The sequence below is a fragment of the Channa argus genome, chromosome 8, assembly GCF_033026475.1.
Source record: "Channa argus isolate prfri chromosome 8, Channa argus male v1.0, whole genome shotgun sequence".
NCBI lineage: Eukaryota > Metazoa > Chordata > Actinopteri > Anabantiformes > Channidae > Channa > Channa argus.
Window position 1 is genome coordinate 8516078 of NC_090204.1, and position 22180 is coordinate 8538257.

A 22180-nucleotide genomic window follows, 5' to 3' on the forward strand; every position below is an offset into this window, starting at 1 on the left:
CCTAAAAAAAACCTTCGAAGAGCAGTCGAATCTGTTGCAGAGGCAGGTTTATACCAGTATTTACGGAAATCACATATATAGAACAATCACATATGAGAGAAGTATTCAGGTGTCCTATACTTTGGGGCATGGAGCAGATATTAAACAATGAACATACCCATACTCACTGAAACAAATGCACACAGTTTCAGGGTAAAATGGGAACTGTCACTTTTTAAAATGAAACACATCTCTTATGGATTTACAATGAAAACACTTTATTTATCATGTTGTAAGTACCATCTGATTGGAAATAAACAGACCAGTAAAAAGGAAACAATACAGTTTGAAATTCATATCATATTCTTTGCTTTACCTTCAGTTTGAACCAGCACAGATATTGATTCAATGGCTTTTTGATGAAGGGTCTTTCCTGTAAATCATTAGGATATTGTCACTCATTGTTACACTTTCTATTCAATGATTACATTAAATATGAACACAAAAAAATAATCACAAGTCTACAGTAGAGTTGTGCCATACTGGCCTGGCGGGCAGTAAAGATCAACTATCAAAGCGTCATTTGCATGCACGGTTTATTGTCTACACAGCTCGGATTAAAAGAGATTATTACAGGACATCAAAAACACTGAGAGGAAAATGGAAAATCTTCTCTAAAACTGTGCAACTCTGTTCAATAACAAAAGTCTATGTTAAAAGCTTTGCAATACACATTGTTACAGAGGTTATCCTGCAGTATGTGCTCCTAGGACATACAAAATAGTCAGCTATTAGAAAGCACATGGTACATTTAACAGCTAAGATCTGTTTAAGTGATATAAGAGCATTATATGACAAGAATACAGTAATAGGTGCAAATATTCGTTCTCTACACGTCCTGTTCCAGTCTGCGTTACAGTATATTTTACATACAGAGCAAATACATGTGTCTGATGAAGTAACTGTACATGGCACTTCATAACACTATTTAACAGGTAACCTGCGGATGATTCTGAATAAATAGAGAGGAAAATAAATTAAGGATGATTAAGTTTTTTCTCATTCTAAGACATCCACTTTGAATCCAGTTCAAGTTTTGATATCACCAGTTGTTTAATTTTGTTGCTTATACCCTAAAATGAACGTGGTCTTTTGCATCCAAACGCACAGAAACAAAAAGAAGAAAAAAGAATCAAATGTAGTTTTTTGAGCCTTCATTAGTCTGAACTCACCAGTGAATTATTTAACACTGTGAGGAAGGGAATGGAGGTTTCTAGCCCCCTTTTGAAGATGATGTAATTGTAATCTCATAATGCTGACTGTGTAAACAAACAGTGTGTTTCCTGCAGAGTGCTATCAAAATATTTTGCTCACATTTAATTCATCTTTCTTTCCTCTCTCTCACACTTTTTTTTTACAACTTTTCCTTCACTCTCAGCAAGACATGAATTAATCCAAACTTCCTGTGAGAATGAGGAAAATTAAGTCTCAAGTGAACCTCAACATTTGTCTTCTTTCGCTCACACTAGACATGAAAATTGATATGAAAGCTCTCAGCTGTAATCCATCCTCTCTGCTTGTCTCCAGCGTGGCCCTGAGACAAGAGCACTATCTTATCAATGAGCAATGAGCCGGTCATTAAGGATAATCTGAGGATGGATTTAAGATATCTGGACTGTACAAGGAAATGAAATGTATGACAGGCATAGCTAACTGAAAATAACCTGTCTGATTAATTAACACAAGCTAGTTGTTTTATTAAGGTTGGTTCAAAGACAGGAGGGTGCCAAAAATATGGTTTTAAAAATTCTGCTGAGTGGCCAGAGAAACAAGAGAGCATCTCTCCCACTGTTTCTTTCTAATCTAAACACAAGTTTTGTTGAGGTCAACTTTTACTGGCAGCGGGCCCGCCTCCTGGCTCTCCTCTGACTGTTTCATGGGGACAGCAATCACAGGACTCAGGTGGTATGGGTTGACTTTGTGAGCATTATCCAGAAACTCTTTGTCTCCATTGATGCTCAGCTGAAAATATGCAGACAATCAAAAAAGTGACAAAAGTAAGAAAACCTGCAGTACTTTCCTCCAACTCAGTTAGATGTGGCTGCATGGGACAATAAAGTCAGTATCACCAAACTGGGAATAAAACGATGAAAGAAAAGCATGATGATTTCACAGATTTGTGTTTTGTGCTCATCTGTATTGCCTGAACTAAGACACTGTAAAACATTGCAATATACTTCAGCAGACTTATCACTCTGGCAGCATTCAAACCACATCAGATGTGGGGTGCGTGACCATGGTTTGAATATGCATGTCACAAATTAGAGACTGCAGATGAAAAACACCTTCAGATGACTGTAAAAGATTTAATCACTTGAAAAGAACCGCCATAACACAGCGTGCACACAGCTGTGGATGAGAAATGCTGGGGAGAAGCAAATAATTCGCATGCTCCGGTTTCCTGGCTTCACTACCAAACTCATAATAAAAGTGGAAACTAATAAAAGGACTGTGTAATTTTGGAGAGACGTGTACCTCCACCAAATTAAGAGATGGAAATATAGCAAAACATGGAAGCACCTGGACAGACCAGGCTTTTTATCATTGCAGCACATGTACAAGTACAGATAGAACTTTGCATTTGCAATTGAACTTTAGCTCATGAAGTTACTCTCAGTTTCTCTTCTATGTGCATGTATGTCCATTAGTGCATCTGTGAGTGTACCTGTGTTTTGATGTGCTGCTCTGGTGCAGTGACGAGGCTGGCACAGCTGAGCCACAACATAACCATGATGGACAGGAAGAGACAGGCAGCTAAAATCCACCGTGGAAGGCCGGAACGCCTGGAGAACGCAAGTGGAGAGGAAAGAGACAACAGGACGGAGTGATGAATTGAGAGAGATGGAACAAAAGAAATGCAGCTGAAGTCCTTAAATGCAGCAGACCTGCCATGAATGTTATTACGTGTGTACGATGCATCATACAAATTCATAAAGTTTTAGATGTATAATATAAATTCCTCTACAAAAGCATTAAACAAATCTTAAGTGTTAGAGACACAGAACTTCACAGCATTAGTTAACAAGGTAAGGCAGCTGAAAGTGGAGATGCCAAATAAAACAATAATATTTTAACTCTGACAGCAATCAGAACAGACGTGATGTTTAACATGATGGATTAACTATCTTAAGCGAGTTTCTGCAAAATGGTTTTCTTACTGACAATAAAGTGCCTGTGGGGAAAGATATCAGAAGATAAAACTGTGCTTTGCAAAACGACCAGCAGTGATGTGGAGCATATTTCAAAAAAACAAAAAACAAAGCTGCTTTCATTTAACTCTTTCACTCCCAGCAGGAGAACTCTGGCCTAACCTCGACATGCAGCCCAGGAAGTCGTGTTCAGCTGTGGAGTCATCTATGTGCTGGACAGGGTGCTTCCCTTTGCCTCCTGCTCTGGGTGCTCCCTTCTCTCCATGTCCCCTCACACCTGTAAAAAACATGCGGAAAAATAGGATTTCAGTTAGATGCTACTTTGGACTCACTCATTAGGGAATTTTACAAGCGTTTTCTTAGTGTTGTACTAAATCACCATCAAAGAATCAACACAAAATTTGATGATTTTATTTACAACTTAAGAAAGAAAGAAATATGGATAAACTAAACTAAATTAAATAAATAAGTAATTAGAGTTGACAGAAAAACTCTCATGAATCAGATCTACCAGAAAACTTGACCTCATGAAAAGGTACCATCTGTCAGTGAGAATGTGCAGACTGTTGACCTACTGCATATACAGAGGCTGATTACCATCCGTGTGTCGTGTGTATGAATGTTCTTACCGTGAGGTCTTTGGGTGTGAAAGTGAATCTGAGGCCAGGGTTTGTCAGCCACGTTGGATCGAGGAGCCTGCAGGTCAGACAGAGAGTAATCCATCTCTGGCTGGCTCTGAGGAAAACAACACAACAAAACAGGAAACATAGTTCAGTTTAAAACTGTGATACTTCCGCACAGAGAAAACACATAAATATTACAACACATCACCAGAGTTAAATCAAATGGAGTAAATGGGAGAAGAAGTTCCAGAACATATGTTTTTGGACAGTTAGACCAGTTGGACAGTTCCATAAATATATTTCACATAGTTCTTCCCAAACTGAAACAAGAAAAGAAAGTGTCCTGATACTTTGATTTTAATTTTACATTTCCAAATGTAACACAGCTTAGCTTTAAACATTAAAGAAACGTGTTACATATATTCGCTTTGATTGATTATATCTAGTGATATTATCTGCCCATTAACAATGAATAAGGAGCTACTACAACGTGATTAGCTTAGCACAATAAATGACTTTAAAGTTAAACGTGAAACGTACAGATTCAGCAAGCAAACAATTACCAAGCTAACTAGTGACCATCAGAGGTGTTAATAATCATCGTTAAAAAAACTGAAGATAAAGGTACATTCAATTATGCAGTAGATTCATATGTTAGAACCATGTGAATCTGAACTAATAATTAACGTGTGTTTCATTTGTTTTATAATACAACTTGACAACTAAACTTTAAAAAAAAGGATTAACATACAAAGTAAATATTAAGTCCAAGAAGAAAAGAATCCATGGTTTCCATCATTTTTGCCCATGTTGTCTAAGTTTTTTGTCCCACTCAAATCTTTTAAATAAAACCTTGTGAACTAGGACAGCATATCTGTGTGTGTGTGTGTGTGTGTGTGTGTGTGTGTGTGTGTGTGTGTGTGTGTGTGTGTGTGTGTGTGTGTTTGTGTGTTTGTGAAGCAGCACAGCATATCTGTACTGCATCTACACAGAGCTTGGTCAGCCGACTGGCTGTTGTGTGTGTTATTGTGTGCTCAGTGTTTCTGGTTCCCCTGGAGAACTAATTAAAAGGGGATTTTGGTTCCCCACTGCTGACCTTCCCTGCACTTCAACAGCAGCTGTAGCCAGTTGTAACAACACAATTGCTGCCCTCAGCAGCAACGCACACATATTTAGAACAGTACAGTATCCTACTGCAGTAGTGTCAGCCTCCCAGTATTTATTGATTGTGACACTTAACCGGATCAATGAACTTTGAAACCTCTTGCTGTGTCTCACACTATAATGTGGAACCAGCAAAATTCATTCACAGTTCCATTTATTCTAATTAATTCACACAGAAAATGATTGATCGGTTTACCACTGACTGATTTAAATCCTGCCCAGCCCAACAAAACACTGCAGCAAACTGTAAGTGACTGTGGATAGACAGAGGTTTAATTTGGTCCCCAAAACATTTAAAATCCTCTAAACTTCTGCTGTTGAAAAGTTTTTCTTTTAAATAACCAGCTTTATTGCCACTTGCAAGCAATGTGTGTTCTGACAGAGACCATTGAAACCAGATGCAGCACCAGTGTAAAGTTTGTGGAACGATGAGGGTAAATGTTAGGGGAAAGCTTCTCATTGGCTGCTGACTGAACAGATCTAACTATCAGTACGAGTGGAGTCTGATCTGCATCTGTCATGCATTATGAGAGGGAGCACAAAAGGTGCTCTCACTTACAGAGGGCAGGAAGAGGGAGAAAGAAATAGGGGTCTGAGAGTTCAGAAGCATCTCCGCCATAAAGAGGATTTAAAGCAGAGGAATGGAGGAAACAATTAGACAGAATGGTATGTTCTGTCTGTTTCCGCTGTGCAGGTCAAAAAATTATTATGAAAGAACTTTGGCTGACCCTCAAAATTGCAAACACCGCTAGTCTGGGCCTACATAGATCATACTAATTTATAAGTCATATGTATATTTTGATTCCTAAAATGAGAGAGGAGCGTTACTGTCTGCACACTGTTTTAAGTACAAATTACATGAATCTCCCAAAAATAAAAACAAGAACCTTAGAGGGTAAAAACAAAACTGTGGGCAAACCTAAACATTTTTGTATACCTACTGTATGTCTTCAAGAAGCATTGTGTGTGTGTGTGAGCACAGGAAGCTGCGTAGTAATATGTCTTTAAACATTAAAACATATACTGGTGATGGTTTAGTGTTTTTTTCAACAAGTTCAAAAAGGATTTATCGCCTGATATATCTTATATACTGCACTGTTGTCCGCTGCACTCTGGTTTACACGAACCGTCATCAACACATGCAATAGTGTCATTACCCTGTACGGTAAACCATCCAGCTGCCATTTAACTTCATTAGCACAAGAAATGCTCAATATTCACTGTGGAAAACATTTTCCAACAAAATGCAGTATTTACTCCGGTAAGTATATAAAATATATCCAATTTTGTAATAGATTTGTAAAGATTTATTGAACCCACAGGCGTAAGAGTGGGTGTCAGAAGCTGAGCATGTCAGAAAACTCTGAGATGTCAATTAAGGGATTGATGATTTTGGTCGTTTCATAAAATTTGTTGAAAATATGCAAATTAGCAGCCTTATCCTATAAAACCAACACAGACCATAATAAATAAGTTGTAAACTTGCTAAGCATTAAATGTGCATCATATATGCACACTGTCATGGTCCCGCTTAAGGCGCATCCGTCTCTTGAGCCTGAATGATTAAACTAAACAGAGAAAACCCTCCACTTCTGTGTAGTATCATACATCAAAGTCAAACTTTTGTCATATTGCAGGTGTGCTCTGTTCCAATCAGCATTTTTGTTTGTTTAAACGCCAGTTGGGCAGGATGACTAATGCAATTGTCAACAAGAAATGGGGTAGGGCCTTCTCTCTTTGTATTCATCCGTGCACCATGCACCATTTGATCTGCAGGCCAGCTCACTAACACCCCACAGCTCAGTTGATGAAGTCTTTAATCAAGCCACTTTTCTTCCAAACATCCTCATTCGGTCGAAACATCATGGGCTAAGTTGTGAAAATAAAATGGATGTGACCAGAGGCGAATGACTGAAGAAAAAAGGGCTTTTTTACCAGCATTTCCTCAAAATTACAAGTTTTCTTTATTTTTCCTCCACTGGGCATTCATGACCTAAAACTGACTTACTCCACCCTTTTAATTTGAATTAAATGCTGCCACTGATTGATTACTGGTAGCTGCCTGAGGCTAGACACAAACAAGTTATTCTCACAATACAAACGGAGGTACTGTATATAGGCGGTGGGCTCGTTATATAGATATTCACATCATTTGTATATTAGGCAGTTCTAGTTGTTTTCCCCCTTCAGTTGTCTCTCAACTTAGCTGGACTTTTTCTGTTGTTTTAACACGCGGAGACTCAATCTGTCAAGTTGGTGGCGGTTTGCCAGTTGCCCACTAAACACAGGCCTGATATTCTTCTCACAGCCCCATGGAGCCTGACTTCCCCTCGCTGCTGCAGGCCGCATGTCGCTGCCATAAAGAGCAAACATCCATCACCAGGTCTGAAAGAAATGTCGGTAATTTCATTTTCTGTGGCTGCTACATCTCTTTAAATGAGATGGAGCCTCAGAGTCCAGCCTGCAAGCAAATTTTTATTCCTAATAGCAAATTTCAGCATACAGAAGAGTCTTTTATACAGAAGCCCTTCTGTATGGGTTACGGTACATAAATACTATAATTTCCCACAGAGCCCTTTAATTGCAGCTGCTATTATTCTAACAGGAAAAGCGGTGACAGAAATGTAGGTTTCTGACCAGCTTTTGAAATTTGGAGGATGTGATTGTGTAGACTGGTGGTTAGAGAAACCAAATCTTATTATAACTTTAATGTATAGGTGGTGTACTGCATTTACTTTAGCAGGAACACACTCAGCAAGTACATACTTCTGCCATGACAGAACAAACCTCTAAATTAGCTTTTAGCTTCTTCTGTGATAAAAAGTGTGAGGAAATGTTTTCTTTGTGTCTGGATTCAGATCTGACTAAAACAAAAAATCTAAATAACAGATAATTGTGGTAGACAAATGCGCCAGATCTTGTCACCAAACAACCAGCGGTGAAACTCCTGTTGCTAGGAAATTGTGGGTCAGCACTAAAATGCAATTACTGTTTCTTTTTGCTGTTCCACGAAATTTCATCAAATCTTTAAACTGTTTTTTAGATATCCTGCTAACTAACAAACACACAGACAAACAGGACTTTGCCTTGTTGTAGATAGTTAAGACATGACATGAATAATGAGTCTGTCAGGTCCATTCAGTTCATTTTTGTAAATTCTGGACATAACTTCTGAATATTTTTATTTGTCACAGTGAGAACCTTTTCCTTGAGCATGGTCCAGCCTGTGTTAAATGTTGCAGTGGGTTTGTATCCTGAGGTGAGTCCCCCACAGCTAGTCTGGCCAGTTATGAAATATGCATGGTGCTGGGGGCACTGACATATTTTGAATAAACATTTATAAACAATTAAAGTGCTGAAAAAACAAAACAAAAAGGGAACATTAGCGGTCCTCTCAATTCAAACCCGTTTTCCATCCTGCTGTGTGCCCTTGTTCACTCAACCTTCACTGATGCACTGACAATAAAATGGCCCGTGAGATGTGCTGGCAGTGACCCAAGTTCTACGGCACCACATCGGAGAGGATATCATTTGCTATCTTAACAAGAAGCAGAGGTTAGCTCAACCAATAATCTCTAAAGGTGTAATAGCTTGCATTTAACCTACAATTAAAAACATCCAAGCGTAGAAATCATTGCAGATATTAATTTTATAGTTTTGCACCATCATGGCTCAGTGGTCATATATATGATATAAGGACGGATGCTTTTTAAGTTGCCTGTATTTTGCAGTAAAGCTTATAAACACAGTTGCTAAAACAATATTAAAATTATGAATAACAACTCATTCTGAATCATGAAACATATAAGGACTGTGGCATAAAGGCTGCAGAAAAATGTATAGAGTGTACCCAAACCTCCATGATGTCATCAGGTGTATTCAGTGTTTCTCTTTGTATTTGTCTACTAATAAGTTTTGGTTTTGGTGTGAAAGTAGGATACAGAAAAAAACAGGAGGAGGTTTGTCACTTTGTGAACGTGTAAACAAAGGACTTTTAGTGTGTGTGTTTCTGTGCTGCATTTCCCAAAGATAATTTCTCTAATTTATTGCAGCTGCTCACTTCACTTCACTTACATGTATATATATATATTTTTGTTACAAACTGCTGCTAGAATCACAGCAGTCATTTTGTAAAAAAAACAAAAAAAAACAACTCTTAGAATATTTAAGCTAAAACACAAAAATGAATTGAAACAAAAAAATGCTGACTGTCCAGGACTTCCATTTAGTGTAGTCTTACCTGGAAAACAACGACTTTGCCATCGTCAGCCTGAAGGTAGAAGGTCCACGTAGAGGAGATGAAGCTCTGGGCAGAGCTGACAATGTCATTACACCAACTGGAAACAGCCTCCATCACAGAGGGGGGCTTAGGGCGGAGAGTCATGGCCTTCAGCTGCAGAAGAGAGTGCAGGAAAGTCTGTTACTTGGGGATGTATATGCTCTTTAGAATGTATTTTAGTTTTAATAGGCCTTTATGGTTGCATTCACTGTAAGTATGTGTACAGCCTTTGACTGCAGAGTGGCCTTTCTCACCTTCCTCTTCTTGATCTCAGGCTCAGAGGGTTGGCTGGCACAGCCAGTGCTGCAGGCCTCCTGTTCCAGCAGTTTAATATATGCCTCCTGGCAGGCTGGAAAGACATAAAGAGGGAGAGAGGGACAGTTGTAAAGCATGAAAGAAAGACACATGATGTTAAAAAAGGAAGACAACAAGAGGGAGTTGAGAGTGCAAATGGAGGAGGAATAAAAGGAAGAAGATGCACAAAAGAGAGTGGGCACAGAGTACTAGTCAGTTCAGTAACAGAGAAGAAGAAATAAAGTGGTGCAGGCTTTTTATGTGTGAAGAATGATAAAGATTCTTGGAAGATGTTGTATTTGGAGACAAATCATCCACATTGGCATTATTGAAAGAGGGGCTAGTGCTGTCTGGACAGCAAATCACAACATTGATTTCCACTACAGTCGTTCAAACAGAGCGATGAGCCTCAAACACCCAGATAATACCCACTGAGTCTGCAGCTTTCAGGAAAAAGAGCCAGGTTTAACAGAGCCGTTGTGTTTAACGCGTTAATGCACCACTAATAGAAGTCTCTATGCTTTTATGTCAAAAGCCTGAAATCTTTACTTTCTTATCTTTTAGGAGGGTTCAGTCTACTTTCACAACTTGCTCTGACAGAACTTCAAGGCCTTAGTAGCTTCAACTTTGGCCTCGGCCTGCTCAACCGGACCATCAAACCCATGCAAACAAACAGTACAACAGTCTGATCACCACACTGACTCACCTCCCTGACACTCCTCCCTGCTGGTGTTGAATCCGGCATTGCCATTGACGAACTGGCAGATGGAGTAGAGGCGACAGCCACGGTGACAGGCACTCATTATGGAGTCCTACCAGTCAGACAGGGACAAGAGGGGGGACACAAAATTAGAGATGCCTCCTGCACTCTTGGGTAAAGTCTACAAAACCTTGTTAGGAAATATGACAAAGATAGGTTATGGCATTTCTTAATGACGTGGTGCAGCTGATGTATTACAGCCTGTCATAAACAGTTTGAGGAAGCTTTCAGTGTCTATAAAAGAAAACCAATGATAATGAGACACTCGTATAAAACTTGTGTCGCAAAATGAGCAGGTGAGAGAGGAAGATGCACTTCACAACACTGTAAAGTGTTCTTCCTCTTGTCGTAATGCCTCCATTCTCGTTGCTAAGAAAACAAACAGCGCCCTCTCGTGACCTCTGTGGGAACAGGAAAGACAAAGAGATTCCCTGAGCACGAACGCTTTATTACAGCCTTGTCTCTGTCATCGTCTTTACTGCGTTTCCCTGTTTGTGCACGAGCAGCAAAACACACTCAAACGACTGCGCATTCAACATCTCTCAGCTTACAGTCAAGTAATAAGCCGGGTGTGCACGTTCAGTCACAATCTTCAACCCAGGTGAATGTGATTCGCTTTGCAGGATGCTCTGCCCTGCAGGATGTCTGAACCACACCTGAAGGCTGAGGAGGAGGCGGAGATGGTGGGAGGAAAAAAACAGGCCTCGTCATCCAGGATAAGCTCTACACCTCAGAAACATTTGAGATCAGTGTGGCCTTGTCTGAGCAAGACGATGTTGTGTAAACTGTGAATGAAGGATGATTGTTTCATGGTCACAGTCTCGCTGACCACTCATAGTCTGCATTCCGCGTGGACTGGCGAGTCTTAATTGCGCATTAAGAAATTACTGGCGCAGTTTAGTGCGTCTAGCTGCTCCTTGATATGAGCTTGAATGCACTACTTGAACGAGTCTTAAAGGTGCAGAGGAAAATGAGCCGCATCCGCACTCAGGCCCAACCGTGTGCTGTAGCATCCAGAAGGATGCAGCGGAAAATCGGAGGCAGCATGGTACCAGTTATTACGCACAGACATGAACTGATTTGTTTTTCTGATTTTCTCTCTCTCTCTCTCTCTCTCTCTCTCTCTCACACACACACACACACACACACACACATATATATATATATATATATATTGGCCTGTTTATTGTGTTATTATGCGCTTCGTTACAGGCGCTGAAATGCTGGATGTAGTTGTAAAGTCCCTGCTGATAACGCGCTTATTGCAGAGATAACTTACCTTACAGAAAACAGGAATAACTTACTTTAGCAGGGCTTTTGTTTTTGATGGTGAGCTGGCATTGTTTTTTGCAGTAATTGATGTCGCCCAGTTGGTTGTCAAACAGATCCGAGGACGCCGCCACGAGCCCAGCAAGAAATACGGAGAGCAGGGCCGATAAGCCGCACATCCTGCCGCCGAGCAGCAGCATCTCAAACTCTGGGGAGAGGAACGGAGAGTCGATCTTCAGCCAGCACTGAGCTCCCTTTGTGGCGGCGTTGCTGGTGCGGATGCTGCTGCTGCCTCAGCCCGGGTCCTGTGTGCTCCGCTGTTCTGCTTCTGCTCGTGGCGTCACGCGCATCATCATTATCATCATCACGCACATGCAGCCCCCCAAACACTTACACACACACACAACCCTGCAGAGCAGCCTCTACTGCAGTGCAAATAATGGGGCAGTAATGACTGTGATTTACATGGAGCAGAGAGTTGGAAAGCTGTGGGAGGCAGATGTCCTGTACAGCACAGAGCAGATGGGTGGTGGGCTCAGTATCGACAGTTTCCAATTAAAGGCACAATTATCAGTTTAATGTCGAGATCCTGCTGAGGGCAAATAACTGATAAAAACTGTAAAGTCAGTTTATATTTTAAGCCAGAAAAATAGTGAATGAATCATTAAAATATATAATATTAATTATTTATTATATTATAATGCATTGTTTAACTAAATGCATTTTTTACCCTTGCTCATGTATTTTTGGTTTGTAAAGCTATTTTTGTTCACTCATCATAATTAGGGGTTACCTTCCCTAAACTTACAACTTTGTTCGACTGTCTGAACTTTTGTCTTTTGTGACACAACGACTCTCGTGTAAAGATTCAGTTTATACAGCAAGTGGAAATTGGATTGAAGGCGTCACCACCTCGCCTCACCTGAAGCTTAGCTGTGGTTACAAGCAAATAAATAAATAAATAAAATAATTGTGTCTGTGTCTGTGAAGGGGTGTGTCTGGAAGTGGACAAATTGAGGCGCACTAATGATTTGTGACTTGTGTAGGAAAACTAGGGAGGAGCAAACAGCATGAACCAGAGTGTTGCAGCATAGCGGAGCCACTCTGGAGGTAAAAACTCCGTGTTTCGTCTGAGAGCCTGAGGTCTGTGTTTCACCGGAGAACAGCCGCTGGACAGTGGATTTGCGCCGTCGCCTCTCTGCTTCTTCTCGCGTCTTCGAAAATAGAGGAAATAGCTGACATAACTATGTTTTCCTCCAAGTTTCTTCTTCTCCTCTTTGTTCCACGCGTGTTGTTCTCCTCCACACGTAAGTACCAAACTTTTGAAAGATTGACAGACGCTCAAAGTTACCTCGGCCGCAGAAGAAGAGAGGTGCAGAGTGATCTGTTTGTTATACGGAGGCTCCACACCAACAAAAACAGATTATGATTTATGTATATGGTGTTTTTAATCACTCCACCTATAATAATTAAAAACCACAACAATCCACTTGGCTCCTTATTGAAATGGTTTTCTAGAGAAGAAGCCAAGTCAAATTATTATTATTATGGATGATCACAGTGTTTGTAATTTTCGTCACACTGTATATCAAAATCAATAGGTTAACTTTATGGTAAAATAACCAGATGCTGATGTCTCTTCGTCCAGTGGTGTAAATTAACGAACCAATAAAATCAATACATTGATGCAAAGACTAACATGTGCACCCTGTACTGCAGTGAACAAAAATATCTCGGGAAAATTTAAAGAGACCCTGTTTGACAAACTGTGACAGGCAACATCCTCATTACACCATTTCACTGTGTATATCACGATGCAGTCAAACTTTAATGTTCCCAGAAAACCTGGCTATTATTTAAAAAAAGTTTGAAAAAACTTACAGTACTGTGAACAACTAATGCTGTAGTGTTAACAGAATTGTTTAAAAAATATATCAACTTAACATCTAATTGTCATGTTTCCTACTTAAATAAATCCAGATGCAATGACAACAGCAGATAATACGTGAGTAATCATTAGATGTGATTGTGTGCCTAATGATGATGCCTAGTGATGGTGATGAAGCTGATGAGATAAACTGAACTAAACAGTGCTATTCAGAATTACTGTGTGAATGCAATGCAACAAAGATTACATTCAGAGTCATCAGTAAGGAAAGACTGAGCAATTCCTTTGCAAGCAGCTTCTTTACCTTTGGTGGAAAAAAAGACATGTTAATTATTCTTATGTATTTTGTACTTCACTAATTGAATCGTGCTCACTGAAGCACAGAGGTTAATTCATGACCTTTTTACCTAGGTATAGTTTTCATCTCAGTGCACTGGTTTTTGTTTTAGATGCCACTAAATCCAACAAGGCTGGAACCAGCGTGGTTTGACATATGTTAGAAAGCTTTACAACCGCCCACCTGCAGCATGGTTAATAACACTCTACACATTAACTCTCATATCTCTGTGAAGAAGGAGCCCAGTGGTAACATTCAAACACACACTGCAGGGTTTTTCTTGTGAGCATCAATCACAGAGGTAAGCTTTAAGACTAAGAGGGGTCACAGTATGGAAAACCATTCAAGGATTTTACCAACAAAGCAAGGTGACCTTTCTGAGTGATCCTACTGGGACTCCATAAATCCACTTGATTATGGGGTCATAAATATGTGCTGAGCTCCTGCTCTGTTGTGGTGCAGTGCTGCTGCAGAAGCACTGCTCACACTCTGTCTTCATAGGGTGGGCAAGAAAATTTGACTCTAATGATTTGGTGGTTATTGCAGTTTCACCTCCAGCTTTACAGGTAATATGTTTAACACCTAAACAAATAAGACTGCACAAGAAAAATGTTCGTTAATGTAGCAGAGACTAATCAATATAAGTGAGGAAGAGAGGAAGCTAGGAACCTAAAATATATGAATAAAACTGCAGTGTGGTGTTGTTGCAAAAAGTACTGTTGTGTTGAGTGAAACAATTTTGTTAATAGCGGCTTAAGAAATATGTTTACTCTGTGTAAACATGGTAGATTGTGGGCAAGAGATCAAAATTGTATTAAAAGGAGTGGATGTTTTTTTTTTTTTTTGGTATTGATCAAAGTAACCAATCAGGAAAGGTGTAAAATCACAGAAACAAACATAACATAAATTTATTATTTTCAATAATAACTACAGTCGTAAAATTAAATAAAACCTAATTGACGTTTTGATAATTGAAATATGTATAACTTTAATTTGTTTGAGTGTTGTATTTTTAGGTGAAAACAAGCAGTTTGAGGGCATCACATTAAGGTCCTCAAACTTATGATGGGCAGTAACTGATTGTTAAAAGATAATGAATAATCAATTCCAACCCTAAATGAACCCAGGCACCTCATATCTGAACCGCTTATCACATTATGTTTCGCTGAGGTGCCGGAGCATGTCCCAGCTGTCCGTTGGCTAGAAACAGGGTACACCGGGGACAGATTGCCAGTCTCCACGCAGGGCTGATGTATCGTACAGATGGACTGTTCACGTTCACACTGGGGGGCAATTTAGAGTCACCAGTCAACCTGCAGACACAGGGAGAACCACACAGAGATGGGATTGTTAAATATGTCTAAATCAAGACCAATGGACTCATAAAATGTTTAACAGAATGGATGCTTAACTGAAGGAAAAAAGTTAAGGACCACGAGACAAGAGGTTGAAATTGTGTGTGTTTGCGTGTTCATCACCCAGATGTAGCAGTGATCTCCCCTCAGGATCCCATCCTTCGTATCGGCTCCAGCCTGACAGCCACGTGCACGCTGAGCCCTGAGCTTGGCTTCCACGCCAGCACCCGTTACTGGACCCTGAATGGCATGCGTCTGTCCAGCACCACCTACAGCGTGACATCCTCTGACGCCCTGAGTGTCACCCTTCACAAACTCAACGGCTCCCAGCAGCAGTCTGGAGACAACCTGGTGTGTCACAGAGCAGATGGACACGTCCTGGCTGGTTCTTGTCTTTATGTGGGCAGTAAGTGGAGGTTTTTCTATCTGTGCAGAGGAGTTTGGAGATGTCTCATTGTTATGCTGCACCTGGCTGGCAGGCTGGTACAGGGCTTAAAAGAGCTGATAGTGTGTATATGGAATGTATGATAAATAATGAAAAGATTTTTAAAGTCGCAGCATTTCACAAGCCCTGTGTCAACAAAGCTGGATTGACCGTGGTTTTGAAAAAGTAAAAACTAAGTACGAGATGGATGAGCTGCAAACTCTTCACCGGACCGTGGATTTTATAAACAAGGGTTGCATCAAAATATCAGTACATGTTGGCTGATCTGCTCTTAAAAGCATAAGGACTTAACACATTTTAAGACTGTTTTAGACAATTTTGGTTTTGTATTTTTCTTAGTATAAATATACAATACAGTGTACAGTATGTATATTTATATTGGTTTATGACACTCCTGACATATAATATGACTTTAGTTAATTGTGTGCGTGCGTGTGTGTGTGTGTGTGTGTATCCTTCTATATTAACTATTAGATTTTAGGTCATTTTATGGAGTTAGCTAAAATGAAGATAAGTAATTTGATTTCTATTAATTTAATACCAGTTATGCAACTTTATACAGAGTCATTATCAATAACATCCGAGCTCCATCATGGAAAAAAGGTCCTATTGTTTCTCTACTTAAAGAACCTTGGTTAAAATGGTATGAAACCTTGTTCACAGACAGTGTGTGGTATAAACTTGATTTTCATCTCTGGTTCTGCATAAAAGGCTTTCTGATTATAATCTGTCTGTAATGCTTTCAAGCCTGTTGTATAACTAATCTGTAGTAACTGCTTGATGGAGCGACTGCTTCGCATGAACTGAGCTTCGTCTGGTTTTCTGTCTGTTAAATTTCACGATTGAGGTCATGCTGCGTCTCAGTCAAAATGACAAAATAGTCATATTATTCATTTTTACTTTGCGTTTAATTGCATTTGATTTCCGCCTGTGGACAGGCAAGTATTTGTTTTTTTTTAAATGTGGCTTTTAAAACATGGTTTTCTTAATAATTTTTTCCATCAGTGCCTCCAGAAAAGCCGGTCAATTTAACATGTTGGTCCAGAGACTCCAAGGACTTGAGCTGCAAGTGGAGTCCGGGGGGTGGGGGTGAAACCCACATCCGAACCAAATACACCCTCAAGTATAAATTGAGGTGAGCGCCTCAGACCTGCTGCAGATCTCAGGTGATCACCTCATCCCCAGCACTCAGGTAGACTAGCAATAAATGTACATCCAGTGTGTGAGACAGTTTTATATCTGTATACGTGCTACTCTTGATTTCTGCAGCGTGTTTTATTGCTTCTGTACTGTGTGTTCAGAATAGTCCAGAACAAGACTTAGAGTTTATTTTGTACAAAGTGCTTGTGTTTGTGTCCAGGTGGTATGGGAGAGAGAAGGAGTGTGAAAATCATGGCACATGGAAGCAGCGTTACTCCTGCTACATCCCTCGCAACCTTGCCCTCTTCACGCCGTATGAAATCTGGGTGGAAGCGACCAATCAGCTGGGCTCAGCCACCTCTGACATCACCACCCTAGACATCCTTGATGTAGGTGAGTAAGGAAAGGCTGAAGGTGTACTTTAACTCCAGGAGGTTAATTAACACCACATGTTTCCTCTCCTGTCCTTTACTTTCCTTAAATTACATCCTGTTCCATCTTTTTATTTCCTCTCCTTCTCTTTCCTGTTCATGTGTCTTTATTCCCTTTACTTTTCCTTTATGCTCCTCCTGTCCTGTTCTGTCCTCTCTTAAGTTTGAAGATTACAGCATCTGTCTAACACATGCCTCTGGGAGAAGAGGGGATTTATATTTATTGCTGTGCGTTGCCACCACTGTTACGCCAATCAATAATCTGTTTTGTTGTAAAACGTAATCACACAGCAGATGCCTGTCAGGTAATGGCTTCACTGGTTTCTCCATTAGAAACTTAGTTTATGATGTATCAGCAGAAGCAGGTATTAGTATTAGTATTAGTATCCTTAGTATTTTGTCAGCCCAAACAGTACAGCCAGGCCTCATGGCCTCTGGTGAATGGCACATTTTGAAAGCAGTGTTTATTGTGCGTGACTTGGCATCCTCTCCCCTCCATTCAGCCTCACCACACATTGAGGAGCCTATAACATGGAGGCTGAGAGTGAGTCGGTGGAGAAGGACAAGCGATGCAAAATGCATGATGCATTGCACAGCCTCAATAAGCCAAAACAATAATCTCAGAATATTTGTTCTGGTTGGGTTTCTTGTCCCCCTCAAGCCGAATGTGATAAATAAAGTATGTCCGCTGACTAACGGCGTCACACACACCAGCAGTGAAGGATGTCTTAAGGCAGAGGGAACAAACAGGGAAGACTTTTACAAGACATTTAGGAAAGTTCCTTCCTTTCTCTGCTTCCTTTATCTTTCCTTCCATCTTTGTCTCTTTTAAAGGCCTTGATTTGTTTGCAGACTTTATTGCACTAGGTCAAATTTTTTCTTTAATACTGACTGGGAGATACAACTTGCTTTCAACAAGTACACACCGATTTTGACCAAAGCCAGTTATTGCAGGTGAGGAGCAGGTAAAATATTCACTGTGGGTCTCACCTCTCTCTGGAGGTCACTCCTGTCTCCTTGCTCCACACACTGTACATCTGCTACATACTAGCTTTTCAAGGCTTGTCCTTGTCCACTCAGTGACCACAGACCCTCCTGCCAACGTGCAGGTGAGTCGTGTTGGCAACCTTAACGACCAGCTGACAGTCCGCTGGGGAAGCCCCCTCGAGCTCAAGGACGTCCTGTTTCAGGCCAAATATCAGATCCGCTACAGAGTGGAGGACAGCGCTGAATGGAAGGTGGTCCACACACTGAAACACACAAACCTGCAGACCTTTCCACACATGCTCTTCTGTAGCTATAACACCTCTGTGGCTGTGGGGAAAGGTTTTAGGTGCAACACTGACTGACTATTTAAATAATGAACATTAAAAGAAGACATCGGCTGCATCATCAGCCTCTTGTTTCTACTTTGATTATTAAACAAATCTAATCTAAACTTTTGAATCAATTGTGCAGAAGTTAGGCTTTTAGCTGTGTGCATGTACAGAATCTCTGAATTCTGGCTTCACTGAATTGGTGATTAAAAAATTATATTTTATTAATTTATATTTATTCAAAGCCATTTTATCATGACTGCATAAAAACAGAACAAAGTTCGAAACGAATGTCCTAATTAAATGTCCTCTGTACCAGACCATTATAAAAAAACAGAGACAAAAGATGCAGCAAATACTTCTGCTCAGTATTTTCTGTATTTTTTTAAATTTCATCATTTGTCATTTTGTGTCAGGTGGTGGATGACGTTGGCAACCAGACATCCTGTCGTCTTGCAGGCCTCAGGCCTAGGACAGTATATTTTGTCCAAGTGAGGTGCAACCCAGTGGGGATCTATGGCTCCCGAAAGGCCGGCATCTGGAGTGCCTGGAGTCACCCGACCGCTGCCTCCACACCCGGTAACGGTGAGTACGCTACACGAGGCAACAAAAAAGGAAAATAACAAACAGCAAGCAGTGTTTTGATATTTGGATGGTGAGTGAAATAAAATATTTTACATTCTGTGTTTTATGCGAATTCAAGAGAAAATGTTTGAAAGTATAACTGAAATCTTTTCAAATCTTGCCTCTTTTCTTAAATAGTTTTTTAAATGCTTCCCAAATGTCTGCGATGCCCACAGACTATTCTCCTTTCCAATAATCAACCTTACATTGTCAATTACAGACAGAAAAACATTGTCCTTATCCCTGAATCAACATCCTGAACAAGCAGATCCAAACCGCATGTGACCCTGTAGAAACCAAACATCAATAGGCTAGATACCTTGATAGAGATCTCCCAGCAGATGATTAGAGGGAACTACAAAGAGCCGGGGGGGACATTTGATAGATTTTTGTCGTTGGCTTTAAAGATCGATGAAGTTAAAATGCGGGTTGTCTGTCAGCAGCATAAGAAAAACCCTAAAAAGGTTGAGTGGAAGCAGGTTTGTGAGCAGATAATGAGTTACATAGGTTATGTGATTTCTTTTTTTTTACTCCACTGAGGGAGGAAGTTGTTATCAGGCTCTGTTGTTTGCCATAAAGAATTGATTATGGCAGAAACATGACCTCCATGTACTGTATGGTATATACTAAATACCATAAACATTAAACTGAAAAACATTTCTCAGTAAAACTGTACCTCATTTTACTGTACATAAAATGTTTGGAAATTAAATAATGTAATCATAAATGTTCACAGAGGAACTGTTATTTAGAAACTAGTCAAATCACACAGATTTTGTAACTTTTTTGTAAAAGAAAGTTCAGATTTCTCACTATTTTTGGCATTTGTAGTTTAAACAAGTATGACATTCTTATTATAGGTGTACGGCCATGTTAGCTAGTGTTACAGAGAGGTCTAGGATCTCAAAAAGCAAACAGTTATGACTTTTAAAACATATAAAAGAATATTTAAATATTAGCATAAATCAAAGGAAAAAAAAAATTACTTGCATCTCCACAACATATTTTATAATACACAGAAAAGTGCATATTTGACATTTACACCTAAAAAAAAAGTTGACTTATTGAATTCATAGCTCTTAAGAAGTGACAAGAAAGTTTGAACATGTTAATTACATTGATTGTGCAACACACTCCTGGTAAACAGCTTGTGAGTCCTCTTCTGTATACACGACCTTGTACTAACACGTGTCCTCATTATAACCCTGACATTGTCTCATACTCCCTCCTCTATTTCACCTCCTGCTTACGTCACCCTCTCTTTTCCCTTTGTCTCTCACGTCGTCCTCCTCACCCCACCTCCCTCCCTACTCCACCCTTCTTTCATCTCCCAGAGCGGCTGCAGAGTGGCTCGTGTGATCCTAAGCCTGGGGAGCAGAACTCCACCCAGCGACGGGAACTCAAGCAGTTCTTTGGGTGGGTCCGCAAGCATCCATATGGCTGCAGTGGCATGTCAATCAAACTGTACGATCAGTGGAGGGTGTGGCTGCAGAAATCACACAAAACACGCAACCAGGTTGGTAAGCACAATCTCTGTTTATTACCTCTGCTGAGCCAGTGCTAAATTCACACGCAAGGTCAAGACTGTACTGATGTCCTGAACTGAGTTTCTGACCCCATCTTTGTTATACCATATGGTTACTAACACAAACAGTCCGGCTCTGTGAAGTTTCAGTCTGTACTTTATGATCAGGTAAAATGTGCGGTTTGGCTTTAAAGGCCCAGAAGAGGGAGAATAAAAGCAGATATGCTCTCAGTCATGCACTCTGAGTTTATTACATATTTTAACGATGTAGACTTCTGATCTTCAGTCGATGACCACAACAAAAAGAAGTGAACATGTAAATGTAATTAACAGCCCACTATAATGTGTTCCTTTTGTGTTTTGTTTTGTCTTGGCATGAGAAACCTGTTTCACAAAAATAACTCGGGCCAAATGGCACAAAAAGCCCCAGCATCTTAAGTGTGTTTATGTGACTTTGTGAAGAGTTCAGATCACAGTCTCTGCTGCTCAGTCCTTGAACTTACAGAAACCATCTCTCTACCTTGCTCAATTAGCTCAGTGGTCTCCAGTTTTTAATTTTTTTTTTTAAATAGGCCACACGCTGTCATCTGAATAATGTCTCTGTTCACAAACTGTGACAGGTTCCCATTGATTACCTTGGGATAAAAGTCGGAAGGGGGATGGGAGTAACACACAGTGACTAAGAAAGACTGGGGGGCAAAGAAAGGGAAAAGTGGCAGCCAGACGAAGCAATTATCAGGAGGATTAGAAATGACATGGTTGTTTCCCACTGAATTATCTCAGTCTGAACCATCTGCTTTTGTCTTTTCAGATTCTACAAGACGATAATTCATAAGACCAATGTGGTGTTAATTCAAGAATAGCATTGACATATACTGACAGATAACTAGCCCTGAGGGTCCCAGCTGTGTGAAAGGTCCAACACCCTGGCTGAGGCAAACTGCACTGTTTGGTCATACGACCTTAACGAGGATTTAGAGGACCCAGATGGAAGCTGAAGTGAGACAATGCAGCAGTTTTCTGCTATTCCTGCTGTCCAAATTTGTCTTTGCACAAACACTGATATATAGGCTCTCAGTAAATGCACTTTTAGTCTCTAAATAATGTGTGGAAAATTATATTATGAAATAAATGAATTTTAAGATTTGCATTTACTCTTATCCAAAACGACTTACAAGTAAAAAACACACACCGGAGGCAACTTGGGGTTCAGTGCCCTGCCCAAAGACACTTCCAAATCAGGAGGAACCATGAGTCAAACCAATGACCATGTGGTTTGTCTTTAACTGCTCTGACAACTGCCATCCAATAACAAAGGAATTTGGAAGAATACTAACAGACCTATGACCCATGGCAAGAAAATGTGCTTAGGATGCTTAATTATTTTATTAGGTCCAATCAAATCAGTAATTTATCAATGTCTCCAATATCTTCCCACCAGTTAGTATTGGTCATTGCACTATTAGCCTACAAATGAGATGTGTAAAGACCACTGACATTGTTTTAAGGTATTTTAAGTTAGATGCTGTTGATTTGATGACT

General features: G+C 40.1%; 2 protein-coding genes across 3 annotated transcripts; one reads left to right on the forward strand and one right to left on the reverse strand.

Moving 5' to 3' along the window:
* Positions 1 to 240: 240 nt before the first annotated feature.
* Positions 241 to 11927, reverse strand: tmem59l (transmembrane protein 59-like). Its single transcript, XM_067514235.1, has 8 exons — positions 11613 to 11927; positions 10255 to 10360; positions 9509 to 9603; positions 9216 to 9368; positions 3818 to 3923; positions 3351 to 3465; positions 2705 to 2822; positions 241 to 2001 (listed from the first exon to the last, which is right to left on the reverse strand). Exons 1-8 carry the CDS (start codon positions 11775 to 11777, stop codon positions 1843 to 1845), a joined length of 1017 nt encoding a protein of 338 aa, XP_067370336.1. The 5' UTR covers positions 11778 to 11927; the 3' UTR covers positions 241 to 1842.
* Positions 11928 to 12658: 731 nt separating this feature from the next.
* Positions 12659 to 22101, forward strand: crlf1b (cytokine receptor-like factor 1b). 2 transcript variants are annotated; one of them, XM_067514176.1, is made up of 8 exons: positions 12659 to 12884; positions 15285 to 15563; positions 16608 to 16737; positions 16963 to 17135; positions 18254 to 18411; positions 18906 to 19074; positions 20448 to 20633; positions 21450 to 22101. In XM_067514176.1, the coding sequence occupies exons 1-8, from the start codon at positions 12824 to 12826 to the stop codon at positions 21464 to 21466; spliced, it is 1173 nt and encodes a 390-aa protein (XP_067370277.1). In that variant the 5' UTR covers positions 12659 to 12823; the 3' UTR covers positions 21467 to 22101. The 2 variants fall into 2 exon arrangements, with proteins under 2 accessions (XP_067370277.1, XP_067370276.1); XM_067514175.1 differs by having other exon boundaries at positions 12660 to 12884; positions 20448 to 20629.
* Positions 22102 to 22180: the final 79 nt, after the last annotated feature.

Bases quoted from the DNA above. Each gene is read 5' to 3' on its own strand.
- crlf1b (XM_067514175.1), top strand. From the start codon at position 12,824: ATGTTTTCCTCCAAGTTTCTTCTTCTCCTCTTTGTTCCACGCGTGTTG. The intron at 15,564-16,607 runs GTAAGTGGAGGT...TTTTTCCATCAG, and splicing joins TTCTTGTCTTTATGTGGGCA to TGCCTCCAGAAAAGCCGGTC. The intron at 17,136-18,253 runs GTGAGTAAGGAA...TTGTCCACTCAG, and splicing joins CCTAGACATCCTTGATGTAG to TGACCACAGACCCTCCTGCC.
- tmem59l (XM_067514235.1), bottom strand. From the start codon at position 11,777: ATGCTGCTGCTCGGCGGCAGGATGTGCGGCTTATCGGCCCTGCTCTCC. The intron at 10,361-11,612 runs GTAAGTTATTCC...TCTGACTGGTAG, and splicing joins AAAACAAAAGCCCTGCTAAA to GACTCCATAATGAGTGCCTG. The intron at 2,823-3,350 runs GTTAGGCCAGAG...TGCGTTCTCCAG, and splicing joins TTCCTGGGCTGCATGTCGAG to GCGTTCCGGCCTTCCACGGT.